Below are 18,020 nucleotides of genomic sequence, written 5' to 3' on the forward strand. Positions count from 1 at the left end.
AGAAGGCCACCACTTTTCTGTGGTGGCCGGCCATAAATTTTTTTTTCCAATTTTTATTTTTAAAAAAAAAAGTGTTATTTGGTCCTTCAATTTAGCCCCATTATATTTTTTTAATTTGACTTAACAGAATTTATTATTTAACGGAGAGTGTAGCACACTTTCCGCATTCCATGCGTCTAGGGGTATAAAAGCAACAAAAATGAAAGTACAGGGAGTTAAAAACAACAAATTGAAGTATAGGGACCTGATGAAAAAAAGGTGAAGAGTAGAGGGACCTGAGGATGGGTTTGGCCATTATTGTATTTTAGTTTCAAAACCATTTCATTATGGTTTATCATGCATCTCATTATGCATACCACCTTACTATGGTAATAACTGCTATGCAGGCCATCTCATTATGGACTTAACCGCATTTCATTATGCAGACCATTTCATTATGGATTTAACTGCATTTCATTATGCAGATGCGTTCATCGCATTTTATACTCGTGCAGTCGCTCGGACTTTCGCACAACATTCACATATTACACATTATCAGAGTTTAAGCGTTATAATAAAATATAAAGCATAAATAAGTCCAACGACTAATAAGGTATCGCCGTTCATTATTCTAGCTACTGCAACTCTAGACACATAAAGGAAAGTCATTCTCACTTTATTCAAGTCAGGGATTTCCGGAACAAGAAATTGGAAATCCTCACCTCAAACTACTCGTCTGTAAAAATATTAAATTCAACGGGGTCAGTTATAAAAATTGGTGAATGCGTACAACATGTACTAATAAACATTAATATGAAAGCAATGCATTCCAGATTACCGATTCATATGAAACCCTAAACCATGATTCATGTTCCTATATGCTTTTAAAACAGGAAACATAAATATTCCACTTCATTTCATCATATTCGGGTTAACCTTTTTATGGCCGTATTTATTCATTTCTTTTTGTACTCTAGCCCGTCAAATCTGATCATTCATCTTTTACGTATGTGAAGGTCTTTAGACTCTTTCACCATACAACAGATTTCGGAGTACATATATACCGTCGCCATTTCACTTTTTATTAAAAGGTTCAACCTCTCAGATCTCGGCAGTTTCTCTTTACTACCTTTGGTCGTCTATATTCCGTTGCCTCTGAAGATCTGTTCACACAGAGTCTAGGCCGTCGCCTGACTTTCCAGGCCGTCGCCAGGATTCACACAGCACATTCACATGCAACCCATTCTAAATGCAATACCGGTGATCACACAGCACTATTGCCGCCTAATAGTAAGCATGTTTCAATGAATCTAAATCGGTTTCAAAACTATGTGTAATAGTTCATGCGATTTAAATTCAAAATAAAATAAAGCATTTGCAAATCATGTAAAGCAGTTCGCAATATTTTTAATACTAATATTTAGCAGTATAAGTTGTAAACACACTCACAGTACTCGCTTATTCCAAATATAAAAATATCACCCGTCGAAATATTAAAACCTTTGCTCGCCGGTTTCCGCGACAAAATTCGCTGGATCTAATTTAGAGATTAAACATTAATAAATGTATTAACTCTAAATTCTTGGATAAACTCTAGACCGACTCAACCATATAAACCACATAATCACAAACCAAATTTGATTCCGACTATCTATTTCCGCGTCATCGTATTTCTATACGATACACTCTATCCACATTAGTTTATTTAATTCATAAATAAACATAGAATTATAATTCCATATAATTCTAACACATATTCAATTCACATAGTTTTCTAAAAATTCATTTTTAGAAAATCTCAACAAACATATCACAATTTAAAAATATCCAAAAATATTTTTCCGTAAAATATTTTTGACCCGGGGCTCGCCCCCCCCCCCCCCTTATTTTCTGCCAAAATCATTTCGGCACTAACTGCTGCCAAATGAGTTTAGGACTGAGCCAACATGCTCTATCCCCTCTACTCATACTCCGGTTACCGTATTCCGGTGGTTTTGGCCGGAAAACTCAAAAACGCCAAAAACGCTTAAAAATCCATTTTAAGCCATTTTAACACCGAAATTCACCAAAATTATTTTTGAACAGATTTTTAATCTTATCTTTTAAAAACAGCAGCCCATAATTTTTAAAATAATTATTTTCCATTATTTTAGCAATTAAAACCGAAATATCAATTAATTGTCAAAACCGATTATATCAACCCTTCAAAATACTTCAATTAAATCACTTAAATTCCATAAATAATTATCATATGTATTTCCAGAAATTTTTCATGAATTATTTCTGTCCAGAAATTAAAATGACAGTTTTACCCTTTTTAACAATTTTAACCGAATAAACAAAAATTTAAACCCGGTTACTAAATCACTAAAAATTCACCATTAAATATTTATTTATCATCATTCAAACATTTAGATCAACCTTAAACAAACTCATTTCCAGAAATTTAAAATCATTAGATTTACCCACATTTAAGCATTTTTTTGAGTTTTAAACTATTAAAAATCGAATTTCAAACCTTTAAATTAACACCCGAATTAATTAACATTTTTAATCCATAAAAATTTCACTTTAAAGCATATATAAATATCATCATTTAGATCAGCCCAGAAATTTAAATAAATAATTTAATTTTCACGGAAATATTATTTAAAACCGAAACCCATATAAACAATTACTAAAACTAGTTACTTATCCATCAAACATCAATATTTAACCATCTTAAGCATGTTTCTAAGACTTAACCAACATCAGCAACTAAAAGATAAGATTTGAGCTTGAAATTATACCTTGATTCAACATATACACATACACGATCTACACAATATTCCCGACAATTTTCGTGAAGAAAGTTTTGAGAGAAAATCAAAGAATAAAGCTTGGTGTTGTGAGTTATGGTGTATTCTGCACCCACAAAAATGAAGAAGAAGATTGAAGACTTGGGCACCAAGTTTATGTAGAGAAATATCTAGATATTAATTAGGTTGTTCATTTATTTACAAGTTTGCCATTATGGCATTCTTGTAAATAATTCGAACTCTAGGGGAAAAATAAATTCAACTTTACCAAATATTCAAAAACATTAAATCATATCATATGGACTGAGTTAAAAATATTTTTGGCCTTTAAAAATATTTAAAATAATTATTTTGACGGTTTTTAGCGAAAAATTGCAAAATTCACTTTTAACACGTAAAATTTCCAAAAATCACATTTAAGGCAAACACATACCAAATCACATTATCACACGTATAAATTCATCACGTGAATTTTTTCACTATTTTCGAGGTCCTAATCAATTAAAATTGGACACTAGCGGAAATAAACATTAATAATTCTACGGGGTATTACAAAATCACACAGATCGTGTGAGTTTGCTTAGCTGTAGCTTAGCTGTATTTTTGCTTAGCTGTAAATGTAGAGTTAGTTGAGAAAAGCGGTTACTTGATTGTTCTTAGTATAAAAGGACACCAGTAGCTCTTTTGTTTTGTAATCAACATTTTTGCCAAATTAATAAAACTCTCAAGTTTTTCTCTAGATTCTATTATGGTATCAAAGCTTTGGCTCTCAATTTTTCTTCGTCTTCTTCATTGAATCATTTCTAAAAGCTCTTGATTTTCTTTCTTAAAAGCTGTGACAATGGCAGATTATACTGCAAGACCAGAGGATCATCCTTCTAGTCCTTATTATGTACATCCTAGTGAAAATCCTTCTCTTTTACTTGTTACTAATGTCCTCACTGGACCAAATTATCATTCTTGGTGTCGTGCGATGAAGAAAGCTCTAATTTCTAAGAACAAACTGAAATTTGTTGATGGAAGCTATTCAATTCCAAACAGAGATGATATTTCTTATTCAGCTTGGGAAAGGTGCAATACTATGGTCAGTTCATGGATAACAAGAGCAGTAAGTAACTCTATCTCTGATAGCTTGTCTTGTATTGATAATGCTATTGACATTTGGGAAGATTTGAGAGAACGTTTCTCTCAAATGGATGCAGTAAGAATCTCTGAATTGCAAGAAGAGATTTACTCATTCAAACAGAACAACTTGACTGTCACAGACTATTTTACACATCTGAAAATGTTGTGGGATGAGCTTGCAAGTTTAAGACCTATTCCCAATTGTGTTTGTAGACCAGTTTGTTCTTGTGTATTGACAAGAACAATCAAGGAATATTTTTCAAATGATAGAGTGATCCGTTTTGTAAAGGGATTAAATGATAGTTTTGGTGTGATTAAAGTACAGATTATGATGATGGAACCACTTCCTCATAAACAAAGTCTTTTCCATGACTATTCAACATGAGAGACAGCTTGGTTTGAATTCTGCTGTAAATGAATCTGCTGTTTTTCTTGCTAAAGGAAATAATTGTGAAAATGTTTCAGCATATGAGTCTAGTGTATGTTATAGCAGAGGAGGAAATCAAAGTTTTGGTGGAAATCAGAACTTTGCTGGAAATCAGAACAGTAATACTGGACATGTAACTGGAGGAATGAACTTTGGTGCTAAGCCAAGAAAGTTCATATACAATCAAAACAAAAAGCCTCCTGTTTGTTCTTTTTGTGGAATAGAGGGTCACACAGTGGAGATTTGTTATAGAAAACATGGTTTTCCTCCAAATTATCAGTCCAAGTATAAAAGGAACAATTCCAGTTATGCCAATCAAGTTGATTTTCAACAAGAAGGAACTGTGGATGAGGATTCTGGTGTTGATAACTATAGCAGAAATGACAGTTATGGGAGAAATTAACAGATGGAAGCAGATAATGGAAATTTCATGTTCACTAAGGATCAATATACAAAGCTTTTATCATTGATTCAACAGAATGGAACTTCTGCACATGTGAATCATATTTCCTCACATATCAAAGAGGGAGAGTCATCAGGTATAAACACTTCTTTCTGTTTAATGTCTAAAGGTTTTAAAACCTCTGACTGGATCATAGATACTGGAGCTACTGATCACATAACCTGCAGACCTGAACTGTTCATTACTTCTAAACCAGTGAAAAATATGGTTGTGAAATTACCAAATGGCAATCAAGTTTCTGTTGCCAGCATTGGTGATATTCAGCTTACATCTAATCTACTTCTTCTAGATGTACTATATGTACCTCTGTTTACCTTTAATCTCATCTCAGCAAGCAAGCTGACTGATGATCCTCACTTATGCTTGATGTTACATAAAAATACCTGCATTATTCAGGATTTGGTACACTGGAAGATGATTGGATCAGCAAAAAAGAGTGGTCTTTATGAGTTGCAGTTGCAGATCAATTGCAATTCATCAATTACTGAGAAATTTTCCAATGCAGACTTGTGGCATTACAGGATGGGACATCCTTCTGAGCAAAGATTAAAGAAATTTCATGTCATTGATTCAACAATTGTGTGTCCAAATAAAATTGTTTGTGATTTTTGTCATTTAGGCAAACAAAAGAAGCTTCCTTTTCCAGTCAGTGAGTCAAAATCTGATTGTGTTTTTGATTTGATCCATATGGACATATGGGGACCTGTACATACACCTTCTATCAATGGACACAAATATTTTCTCACTATAGTGGATGATCATAGTAGATATACATGGGTGTTTCTCATGCATAATAAGTCTCAAACTAGAGGCTTTATCCATAACTTTTTCTCTTATGTTGAAACTCAGTTTTCACAAAAGATTAAAGTGGTGAGATCTGACAATGGAGCAGAGTTCAACATGCCTGATTTCTTTAATTCAAAGGGAACTATTCATCAGAAATCTTGCACATATACTCCAGAGCAGAACAGCTTAGTTGAAAGGAAACAACAGCACATCTTGAATGTTGCTAGAACACTGAAATTCCAATCAGGTTTGAACTTATCCCTCTGGAATCATTGTATAGAACATGCTGTTTTTCTTATCAACAGGATTCCTTCTCCTGTTATTAAGCACAACACACCATATCACATGCTGTTTAAAAGACATCCTTCATATCAAAACATAAAAGTTTTTGGATGTTTGTCATTTGCTGGAACCACACCTGAACTTAGAAGGAAGTTTGATCCTAGAGCTGTTAAATGTGTGTTTATTGGGGTTCCAGTTCATGTCAAAGGATATAAATTGTTTGACATTAATGCAAACAAAGTGATTATATCCAGGAATGTGGTCTTTTATGAAAACCAGTTTCCATTGCTCAAATCTGCACATCCTTCACCTATTTTTAAAGAACCTCAGATACAACCCTCTTTTTCAACTTCTATTGATCCACTGTCAGACACATCTGCTATTACACAACCAATTCCTATACCTCTTTCACCTGAAATTCAGCAGGATACTCCTCTTTTCACTACTGAGGATTTTCCAGTTCTAAGGAGAAGTTCTAGAACAGTCAACCCTCCTGCTAATCTCAAAGATTACCATTGCTCATTTCCTAAAACCAAAACACCTTCTGTATCTTTCACATCACCCCATTCTTTAGCCTCAGTTTATACTTATAACAATCTCAATCCTTCTCACAAGGCCTTTTCAACCCAAATTTCACTAGCAGATGAACCAACCACTTATAAGGAAGCAGTTAAACACAAACACTGGCAAGATGCTATGTCAGCAGAACTTGAAGCTTTAATGACTAATGGAACTTGGACTTTTTGTGATTTACCTGCTGGAAAACAACCTATTGGTTGTAAGTGGGTCTACAAGACTAAATTCAAAGCAGATGGGCAAATTGAAAGACATAAAGCCAGATTGGTTGCAAAGGGCTTCACACAACAACCTGGACTGGATTACTTAGAAACATTCTCACCAGTAGCAAAGATGAGCACCATAAGGACTTTGTTAGCAGTTGCAGCTATTAAACAATGGCATCTTCATCAACTTGATGTGAACAATGCCTTCTTACACGGAGATCTTGAAGAAGAGGTTTATATGGCCATTCCTCCTGGTTATCAGACTGATTCTTCTAAGGTCTGCAGACTCATTAAGTCCATCTATGGTTTGAAACAGGCCAGTAGGCAATGGCACACCAAACTCACAACTGCTTTGATTGAATATGGTTTTACAGCAGCACCATCAGATTCTTCATTGTTCATCAAATCTTCTGGTACCAACTTTATTGCATTATTGGTCTATGTAGATGACATAATTCTAGCCAGTGATTCAATAGCAGAGATCAGTTCCATCAAGAAATATCTGTATAATTTGTTCAGAATCAAAGATCTTGGTAACCTCAAATATTTTTTGGGACTTGAAGTTGCTCGTTCCAAGTCAGGCATTAACTTGTGCCAAAGAAAGTACACTATGGATTTACTTTCAGACTCTGGTTTTCTGCTCTCCAAACCAGTTGTCACACCAATGATCAATTCTCACAAATTCTCTCAAACTGATGGAATTCCCCTACCAGATGCTTTACCTTACAGGCAATTGGTTGGTAAATTACTCTATCTCTGCACAACAAGGCCTGACATTACCTTTGCTGTGCAACAGTTATCTCAGTTTATGGCCAAGCCTACTGATGTTCACATGAAATCTGCACACAGAGTTCTTAGGTATCTCAAATCCTCTCCTGGTAGAGGCATATTCTTTTCTGCTGCTTCTCAACCCATCTTAAAGAGTTTTGCAGACTTTGATTGGGCATCTTGCATTGATTCCAGGAAATCTGTAACTGGTTATTGTGTTTTCTTGGGCCAGTCTTTAATTTCCTGGAAATCTAAGAAACAAGCTACTGTTTCTAGATCTTCTTCAGAAGCTGAATACAGGGCCCTTGCAGTTCTCACTTGTGAAATCCAGTGGTTACTCTATCTACTGAGAGATCTTCAAGTTATTCCTTCACAAGCTGCCAGCATTTTCTGTGACAGTCAATCTGCTATTCAACTGGCACATAATCCAGTTTTCCATGAACGTACCAAACACATTGACATTGATTGTCATGTGATAAGAGATAAGTTACAACAGAAGCTTATTCATCTGTTACCTGTTTCTTCCTCTAATCAGTTGGCAGATTGTTTCACTAAAGCTCTACCTCCTGCCTTATTCTCCACTGCCATCTCCAAGCTGGGCTTGCATAATTTGTATGCTCCAGCTTGTGTGGGGGGGGGGGGGGGTATTAACTGATATAGCTGCTTCAGAATCTAACAGCTCAAGCAACAAGGAATCTGTTACAAATGCAACTGCTCAAGAAGAATCCAAGGCTTGATGACTTGCGTGTGAAGGAAGATCGGCATGCACAAGTGTGTGTATTTGCTATCAGCAAATCACACAGATTGTGTGAGTTTGCTTAGCTGTATTTTGCTTAGCTGTACCTTAGCTGTATTTTTGCTTAGCTGTAAATGTAGAGTTAGTTGAGAAAAGCGGTTACTTGATTGTTCTTAGTATAAAAGGACATCAGTAGCTCTTTTGTTTTGTAATCAACATTTTTTCCAAATTAATAAAGCTCTCAAGTTTTTCTCTAGATTCTATTAAAAATTTCCACTGAAACCACTTCAGATTTGTTCTATATAAATAGTTTCATGAAACTAAAGATCTATTAAAGAAAATAAAACATTTATAAAGGAAGACAAACAAGTTCAACAAAAAAAGAAGAGAAAATCAACAAATTTCAAATCTGTAGTTGTTTCTGCAAAAACAAACTAACTAAATACTAAAACTAGAGAGAAAATTAGAGGGTAGCCACTCTAATTTCAAGATTTTAGTACATGTTTATAGAATTTTGATTCGTTATTTAATGTATATTGTGTTTATTGTAGAATTTTGATTCGTTATTTAATATAAAGTTGCAATCTACAAATTACGTTATATTAATAAATGTTAAAAACACTATTACCAGATAGTAAAAATTTTCTTTTATTATCGGGCTACTTTCGGTACATGATAAAACAACATGCAATATATCTTAAAAGTTAATTCATAATTATACAACAAAACTGAAAACTTTACCAATACAGATCATATACAACAAAATACATGTAAATAAATGCTATGAACATGTACTAATTAATTACTGAAAGTTTGTCAATGCTATAAACATATGCAACAAAAATAATTAATTATTAAAATTTTGTTATTATTTATATGATTTATTTAAAAAATATTTATTATTTTGGTTTAATTAATTACAAATGCGCGGGTTCACGACTAGTCTAAATATATTTAAAAGTAAAATATAATAAATTATATAGTAATTCTTGCCCCAACAAAATTTTATATTTTAACTCTATTTAAAGGTGGTGAATTATTTTGAAGTTTCACTATTCAATATCTATTTACCTAAGCGACAGATCATCAATTTTGGGGGCTGTACATTTTTAAAGGTTTTGATACATTTTTGGACATTATTGAGGCGATTTAAATGCGATACAATGAGAACTCTCGCTAAATGTTTGACCTTTTTAAGTTATAATTGGATATTAAACAAACAACAATACTTTAGTATTATCTAAACAATACTTCAAACAAAAACACTAATAATATAAATTCTGGTTTTATCAACTATACAAAAATTAAATTTTGATATGAAAAGAAATATATAGACGATATTATTTTTGGATAAAAAAATATAATTAGTGAGCGGGGATGAAAATATGGAAGTTATTTTAGCGTAAAGCTATGTTGATAGGATTTTATTAAGAATTTTATAAGTAATATCAATCAAATAGTTATTGTTCGGTAACTATTACTCAATTGTTTATTATTTTGAACTTGGTCGCATTCATCAATTTTGCTGCGCAAAACTCTAGTGTACGTCATAGTTTCAGCGACGTTCCTTTCAAGTGTTCTGTTGCTTGCTAATACGGATGCTAGATTGGCAGAACTCGACTACTTTTAGTTCTAGAGAATTACTTTCAACAATCGGAAGGAGGTATAGATAAATTGTAACTCTTGCATCTAGAACTTTAGTCGCCGTGATTGGAATTGATGTTTGTAATAATCCATAAAAATCTTTTCCGTAGGAGTTACGTTCTTCGGTATAAATATGTTTGCAATAGTTTGGATCTTTAGTTTTATCGCAGATTCCGTTTATTAATTTCCTATCAGCTTGTATTGGAATAAGAAACAACGCCGTGAGAATGGTGATAAAAAAAATTTCCTGGAGAAGATGATCCATTTCTTGATTATTTTTTCAAATTTATTTTATTTTGGCTTAATGCCTTCAAAAACTTCGACCTTTGGTCCCCTTCTCAATCCTACCCTAACGTTGAAAATTTGTCAATTTTACCCTAATTTGCATTTTTCCATTTCAATCGTACCCTAAAGCATAAAGTTGTCCTTTTTTTATTTAACAAAAGTTCAAAAAGTTCTTTAAAAATGATCAATTTAAAATATAAAATTAATATAATATAAAAAGGGTCAATTTAGAGAATTTTTTTGAACTTTTGTCAAATAAAAAAATGTTAATTTTATGCTTCAGGGTACAATTGAAATGAAAAAAATACAAACTAAGGTAAAATTGACTGATTTAAAAAGTCAGGATAGGATTGAAAAGGGAAGAATGGTTGGATTTTTTTTTAAAACATTAGGCCTTTTATTTTCATTCAAAAATGATCGATTAAAATTTCCGATGTGAATTTGACCTATTTATACATTGAAGCCTTTGCACTAGATAACGAAATTAATACAATATGTAACAATTAAATTTACTAATTTGTTGCTATAGTACTGATTTGGCGGCCATACATAAAGATAAGGGTGGTTCAATTAGCTTAAAATTCAATGGATTGAAATACCTGAGTTAACGAAATGAACCAAAATTAAACAAACTAAAATTTCAAAAGTATAAAACTGAACCATTCGAATTATTTGCTCAATTTTATAAAACTGGTAAAAATATTTAAGATAGCTAAAATTTATACTAGTATTATGTTAATTTGGTTAACGATTTTTTAAAATTAATCATATTTGGACCAAATTTTGATAACTAAAACAAAGATTGAACTTGAAATAGAATATTCAAGATGATTTCAAATTCCTATATGATATTAATGGTAAAATAATTTATCTATCTATATAATTATAGTTGGTCGATTTCCACAAATATAAGGTTTGCAAGTAATAAAAACTATTAAGTCTGTATTATCAATCTCACGAGAAAAGCAACGTCCTAAGCATTAGATTTAATAAAACTCGATTTGTCTAGCAAACCAAAATTGGTTTTGGTAACTAAAAGTAAATGGCAATTTTTTTTTATCAAATAACAAGAACTAAAACTGTAAGTTAACTAAGTAAATACGAGTTGTATAACTATTTGAATATTGAATGATGTTTTATTCTATTATTGAAGTTATTATTCGAAAGTGACAAATCCGGATATTTATTCTTCAATAATGTTTACTTGTTTATGTTTTTATTAATATAAACAGTTAAACCTCTAGTTTAGGGTTGTTGTGAATTGACATTTGAATGATCAATTAAGTGTTAATTGTTTAGTGATTAGTATCGTGTTTTGATTATTGAGGTTAATGCTAGGATTAACTTGATCATTTAACCTTTGATTTGTGTTTAGCTAATTAATTGAGAGATCGTTAACTAAATAGACTTAAATAATTAAATGCTTAAAGTCGTGAGAGGAAATTAGATTTTAGGTAATCTATGAGTTTGCTTTATAATTTCTTTTTAATTGATTAATCGGTGTCTAATTTTGTGAGAGCGAGTTAGGTATTGGTTAAGTAATTAGATTGTGATTTTATCGATTTTTGATGTTTGAAAGAGCAGGATTTGGTGGTTTAGAATAGCTTGACTCTCAGTGAAATCACTAGAAAAATCTTCGCTTATAATGTTATTCGTGTTTTGATTTAATGATCCTTAAACCTTTAAATCTATTTATTTTAATCCTATATTTTTTTGTTCTTTTTGATTACTAGTTGTTTAAGTCTTAATTAATTGTTTGCTTACTAGTTAAATGTTGGTTTGTTTTACTTAATTGTCCAATTCTAGTTTATTACTATTCAAATCTCTTTTGCTAAACGAATCAAAGATATAAACGAAATCGGTGTATTAAGTTAATTTGTCTTGATGGAATCGATATATGTTCTTATGGATTATATTACTTGTGCGCTATCGTATTTGCGGTGTTTGAAAACAATACAAAATTTCATAAACATGTATTTTCCAGTTATTCTTAATATATAATTCTAAACTTCATTTGATATCACAAATATGAAAACAAAAGAGTCATCATCCAATTTCACTAAATTTGACATGTTCAATAACCAACCACCGTTACCAAAAAGTTCAAAAATAATAAAAACATAACAAAAATATATCATCCTATACTAGAAAAACAACATGAAATTCTAAACTAAGCATAACACCCTCTACAAAATCTTGCAGTCCCTAATACAACGAAATAAGAATAAAATAGAAATGAAGGATACAAGTGAGAAGGGTAAGAGAAAGTTGCCTTTGGGATATCCTCCCAAATGCGCTTGTTTATAGTCATTAGCTTGACCGTATTTTAGCCGGCATTATGGTGGGTCAAACCGAACAACTTGGTCACCTCCATGAGATCCGTCTTAAACTTTGAATAATTGATTGAGGACCATGAATGTCCCGCCACTCTCATCCTCTAATTCGACTATCTCCGGACTAATGTTGGGCCGACGCTTGAATGGTCTACTCCATTGAGATACAAGCTTGACGACAAATGAATTATCTTAAGAAGTATTTATCATGACGAACTCGCCCTCAACGAGGTTCTCCGGTTACATCGGTCCTTTGCCACTCACATTTGTGATGAAGGTTCAATTTTCAACTTGCCCATTGCTTGGGTTTACCATGTTTAGATTTTGGAGGTCCTTTCTTCTTGATCACAATGCATGCACATTATACATTGCCTTAGATAGGAGTCTTTTTAAATTTAATCCGTGGTTTATTTTAGTATAGGTCGAGTAGTTTTGTTTTTTTTTGTTTTTTTTTTTTAGGAATTGTTTTGTTCTTCTTTGCGTACTAATTTTCCTTGATGTCTTTAAATATTTAGATTATTTAATAAAATCTGAATGATTTTCTGTTTTCTGTTTCAGGTTTTCTTACTTTTCTCAATTTGTGGTAGGGTTTGATAACATCTTTTATCTAAAAAAAAACTAACGAAACTTGGAATTATGTAATAAAAGTAGTTTTTTATGTAATTATTGTTAAATTATAAAATGATAAATTTTTATTTAAATAAAATTACTACATTTATATTTAAAATTTTCATTTTGTTTTATAGAAATAAAATAATCCTACATATAGTCAAAGAATAATTTAAATAAATTGTTCTATGTATCTGTTGTATCATGTCATTTTAAGTATAAATATATAAAATATGTAAAGTCTTAAAATATTTTATTATATTTAATAATCATTAAATACTTATAAAATATTTTAAACATTTTATTAATTTATTATAAAATAATATGACATAAAAGATGTCCGGAATAATTATACATTATTTAGTTAATTCAGACAAATTAGCTCAATCGGTCATATTCATGATGTCCTTGCATACTAATCATAGTTATATGTTCAATCAAACGATCCAGATTTCTCCACGAAGACCCACCTTCACTCACACTCTTCCTCGCCAATTCTGCCATTCTACTAGAAAATTTTACAAACTCATCCCTCTTATTCACCATAAGATCATTCACCATTTTCTCAACAATTTTTCTATCACAAACATCCTTCATGTCCAATCCCAAATTCCAAATCTCACTCACAAATCTACTATTCACTTGTTGATCAGCAAAATACGGCCAGCAAATCATCGGAACACCGGAAACTATACTCTCTAAACTCGAATTCCATCCGCTATGCGTCAAAAATCCGCCAACTGATTTATGCGCCAATACCTCTTCTTGCGGCGCCCATTTTACTATATATCCATTTTCTTTTTCACCTTCTTTTAGAAGCTCTTCAAGAAATTTTTCGTGGTTTAAATTGGTAATCGAATCGGGTCTTGTAACCCATAGAAACGGAATCTTGCTGTTTGCAATACCGTGCCATAATTCGATGAATTGTTCTTGTGTTATTATTGTAATGCTACCAAAGCTGATATAGATAACTGAGTCTGTTACTTGACGGTCAAGCCAGGTCATGCAATTTCTGTCGACTTCCCATAGACTATTCGAAGATTGATGATCTTTAAGTTTCGAATTTAAAAGTTCGTGAAGAGGTCCGATAGAGTAGAGTTTCGGACAATGATTGCGGATTTGTGATAATATTGGTCCTTCGAGGTCTTCGAATGTATTGAGAATTAGGGCTTGTGCCTGTGGCGAATTTCTTGTCACATTCATCAATACTTGGAGATCGCAATCCTCCATGTTAGTAGTTCTGCAGATGCTCGAAAGATCTCTGCATCGGAGAAAAGTTTCCATTCCCGGAACTTTTGTAATTAGTCTATCCATGTCTTCTTCTCCTTCAATGTTAGCATAAAATTATTTAGCAATAGCATTAAGTATATTAAACAAGTATTTTCAAGAAATTAAGAGTTAATTACTAATTCAAAACTGTTAATTTATGACAGAGGAAATCGTCACAAAATTTAGACTCTCACTAAAAAAAATGTTAACTTTTTGCAAAGGAAAATTTATTTCATCATTTTTAGAAGTTTTGACGAAAATTTATGTGATTAAAGCAAATGATCAATCTCTATTAACTGTAAATAAATTTATTTGGCGATGAATTTTTCAGTTATTATTATTATTTTTTGAAAACTATGGCGCAAGTACATCAAGTTGAAAGCAGTATCTTAAAAGTCCAACGGATGGTCGAACCGATGTGGCCATCTATTTACAGTTCAATTATACACCGATTGAGTTAAATAGATGATAAATATAAGTATATAATACTCCCTCCGTCCCACTCTAATTGACAATATAACTAAATTACAATAACCAATATAAACTAATAATGACATAGATAGTTACTTGTATACCCCTCTATTGATAATGGAGCTAATTAATGCTATTAGTATCTTAGTCAATTTCTCATTAAATATTCACCTTTTTTTCATAAAAAATTTAAATTTAAATGAGGGTAAAGATGGAAAGTTAAAAGAAAAAATTATAGTTATGTTAGTTTTGTCAATTAGAATGGGACACCAAAAATTCCATATTTTGTCAATTAGAGTGGGACGGAGGGAGTATATATTTTGTAAAATGATGTCTATTTAAAATTTAAATACATATTTTTAATATTCAATTAGCAGATCAAGTGAATAACTAGCTAGTAAATAAATAATACTCTAATTGATAAACAAATACTTATATAGTTTTTTGGTTTAATTGATTCAATAATTTTTCGCTTTTCTAGATTTAATTAAAAAGATTGAACCCGAATCTTTTTTTATAAGAACTAAAACAGGCTGATCTTCGATTTATAGTCAAACCAGTTAAATCGGCCAATGTTATTCGATTCTTAATACCCTGAATGAAACTGAAAATAACAGGTAATTGATCATGAGAATGAAATTTTAACTTTTTTCATTTAGTTATTAAATTTTGATTTATTTTGTTACTAAACTTTATTTTTTTCATTTTGGTGTTTTCCGGCCAAAAATATTTAGATGGCAGTCGGAATTCATTTTTTTAGCGATTACCTTGCCAAGTATGCATAATTTGGTTTAAAAACTCATTTTAAAACCAAAATTATGCATGTTTGATAAATTTCAAAGTATAACTAAAAAAATTAAGCTACCACATGTTAAAAAAATAAAAATAAAGTTGAGTAACTAAAAAAAAATTAATTTTAGTAACTGAAATAAAAAAAAAAGTTAAAATTTCAGTGATTCTCAGGATTAATTACCCGAAGATAAGAGGAGAAGTATGTACCTCTGATCGGAAGTTCACCAGCTTGAATCATATCAAGAATACAAAAATAAACCCAGAAGCAACAGCCACTTATCGTACGAAACAGAATAATTGGCATTCCAACCTCAACAGCAATCTCAAGTATAAATCCCGGAACTCCATCTCCGATGATACAGTCAACCCGCGGCCTAATATCAGCAAGCAGTTGTTTAAATTCCGGCTTGCTAGTCCGTTCCATCGAATCGAGCAAATCCTTCAGATCAAATTTAAGTGAAGAATCTCTGTTCATACCATCTTGAATCGACATGAATCGGAAACCCGAATATTTCTTGAAACGCGCTTGAATATCCGTAAATTTGAAAAGACGTTCTTCGTTTTGTTGCGTGTTTATGAAGGTAACATGAATTCCGGCAAGACTTAGAATCTCGGATAGCTTGAGCATGGAGTTTACATGACCTTGTACTGGAAAAGGAAAGATTATTACATGTGGGGGAGAAGGATTTGATATTTTCTCCATTTTTATCTCTGAAAATAGGGTTCAGCAGATTAATATTTTCTGTTCTTATATTTGTGTTTTATTGGGGGAAAAATATTTATTCCAAGAATGTAAATATCAGATATGAATTCATTGGATTTATGTCTGTGGTGTAGACTTTTACGTACACTCACTTTAAAATTGATAAAATAAAATTACATATAGATAATTATGAATAAAATTATCTTCAAAAAATAATTATATAACTTCAGTTCAGTTCATCAATATTATGTATTTATTAACTATATTCAGAAAGCAAAACAAAATATAATTCAGTATTTTATGTTATTTTCATGAAATTTGAAAAACATATTTGATAAATTTTTCTATGATAATACAATTATTTTAATAATATCATATATTTTGTTTTATAAATTAGATAGATAGATTCTTAATTTTTATCATTTTTGTTTTTCATTATAGACTAATTGTTTCAGTAAAATAAGTAAATTGACTAAAATAGATTTTACTTTTAGAGATTAGATACTTTTCTATTTAATGTTTGGATATATTTATCAATACTCAAAATACTGAAGGGTTAGATTGTCAATTTTACCTCGTAAAAATTACAGGCTGGACTGTCAAAATTATCAATTTTGTCAGAATAATAAACATATCAAATATTTTTACCTTCATAAATAATATTATCAATTGGAGAGATTCTTAGGTAGACTCAGTCCACCACGTCATCCGTGCACTAAAATTATCACAAAATGACACGTCATTAAAATGATAGCAATCTTATAAATGCGTTTATTACTTATTTACACATTTGAATAATAATATTAGAAGATTGCTATTATTTTAATGACGTGTCATTACGTGATAGGCTCAGTACACGGATGAAGTGGTGGACTGAATCTACCTAAAAATTTCTCTATCAATTGAGGAGTGTATAGAGAAATTCTTAGGTAGATTTAGTCCACCACATCATCCATAGACTAAAGCTATCACATTATGACACGTCATTAAAATAATGACACTATTATAATATTACTATTTAAAAATATAAATAAGTAATAAATAAAATTATAATAGTGCTATTATTTTAATTACGTATTATACTATAATAGGTTAGTTTATGAATGATGTGATGGACTGAATCTATCTAAAAAAATCTCGGAGTGTATAATGTTTGTTTCAAATTGAATGAACTAATGGAATTAAATCAAACTTATTTTTTCAGGGATAAATTGGTTTTATGGAAATCATGATAAACGTTATATTCTGTGATTCCTCTGAAAAAAAATATCAAACCGACAAATTAATTGAGGAACTTACAAATATCACTTCTTCTTCTTTTTTTTCATACAAAACATTAGAGAAAGATGAAATATGCCAACTATTGAAAGTGACAGAGGTGTGAAAAAGATTGGAAGCTAATATTAGAATGGGAAACTTTAACGTTAATATGAGGGTCCATTTCATAAAAATCACGATATTCATATAAAATTTTATTTTAATCACGACTTTTAAAAGTTGCCGTATAAAACCACGGCTTTTCATATTTTTTTTAAATTTATTACCAATTACTTTTCCGTGTATTTTTGCTGACTTGGCCACCGGAATCAGACAGATTTAAAAAAAGGTAAAAATTCACTGAAAAAATATGGACGTGATAGATTTGAAAAAATAAATAATATATCATGGTTTTATATGACAACTTTTAAAAGTCGTGATTAAAATAAAATTCTGTATAAAGGTCGTGATGCGAAGGTGTTATATTTATGCTAAACTAGAAAACAAAAAG

General features: G+C 31.1%; 1 protein-coding gene across 1 annotated transcript; it reads right to left on the reverse strand.

Moving 5' to 3' along the window:
* Positions 1-13,294: 13,294 nt before the first annotated feature.
* Positions 13,295-16,347, reverse strand: LOC126659771 (7-deoxyloganetic acid glucosyl transferase-like). Its single transcript, XM_050353106.2, has 2 exons — positions 15,757-16,347; positions 13,295-14,342 (listed from the first exon to the last, which is right to left on the reverse strand). Exons 1-2 carry the CDS (start codon positions 16,250-16,252, stop codon positions 13,396-13,398), a joined length of 1,443 nt encoding a protein of 480 aa, XP_050209063.1. The 5' UTR covers positions 16,253-16,347; the 3' UTR covers positions 13,295-13,395.
* Positions 16,348-18,020: the final 1,673 nt, after the last annotated feature.

The sequence above is a fragment of the Mercurialis annua genome, linkage group LG8 (assembly GCF_937616625.2).
Source record: "Mercurialis annua linkage group LG8, ddMerAnnu1.2, whole genome shotgun sequence".
NCBI classification, from domain to species: Eukaryota; Viridiplantae; Streptophyta; class Magnoliopsida; order Malpighiales; family Euphorbiaceae; genus Mercurialis; species Mercurialis annua.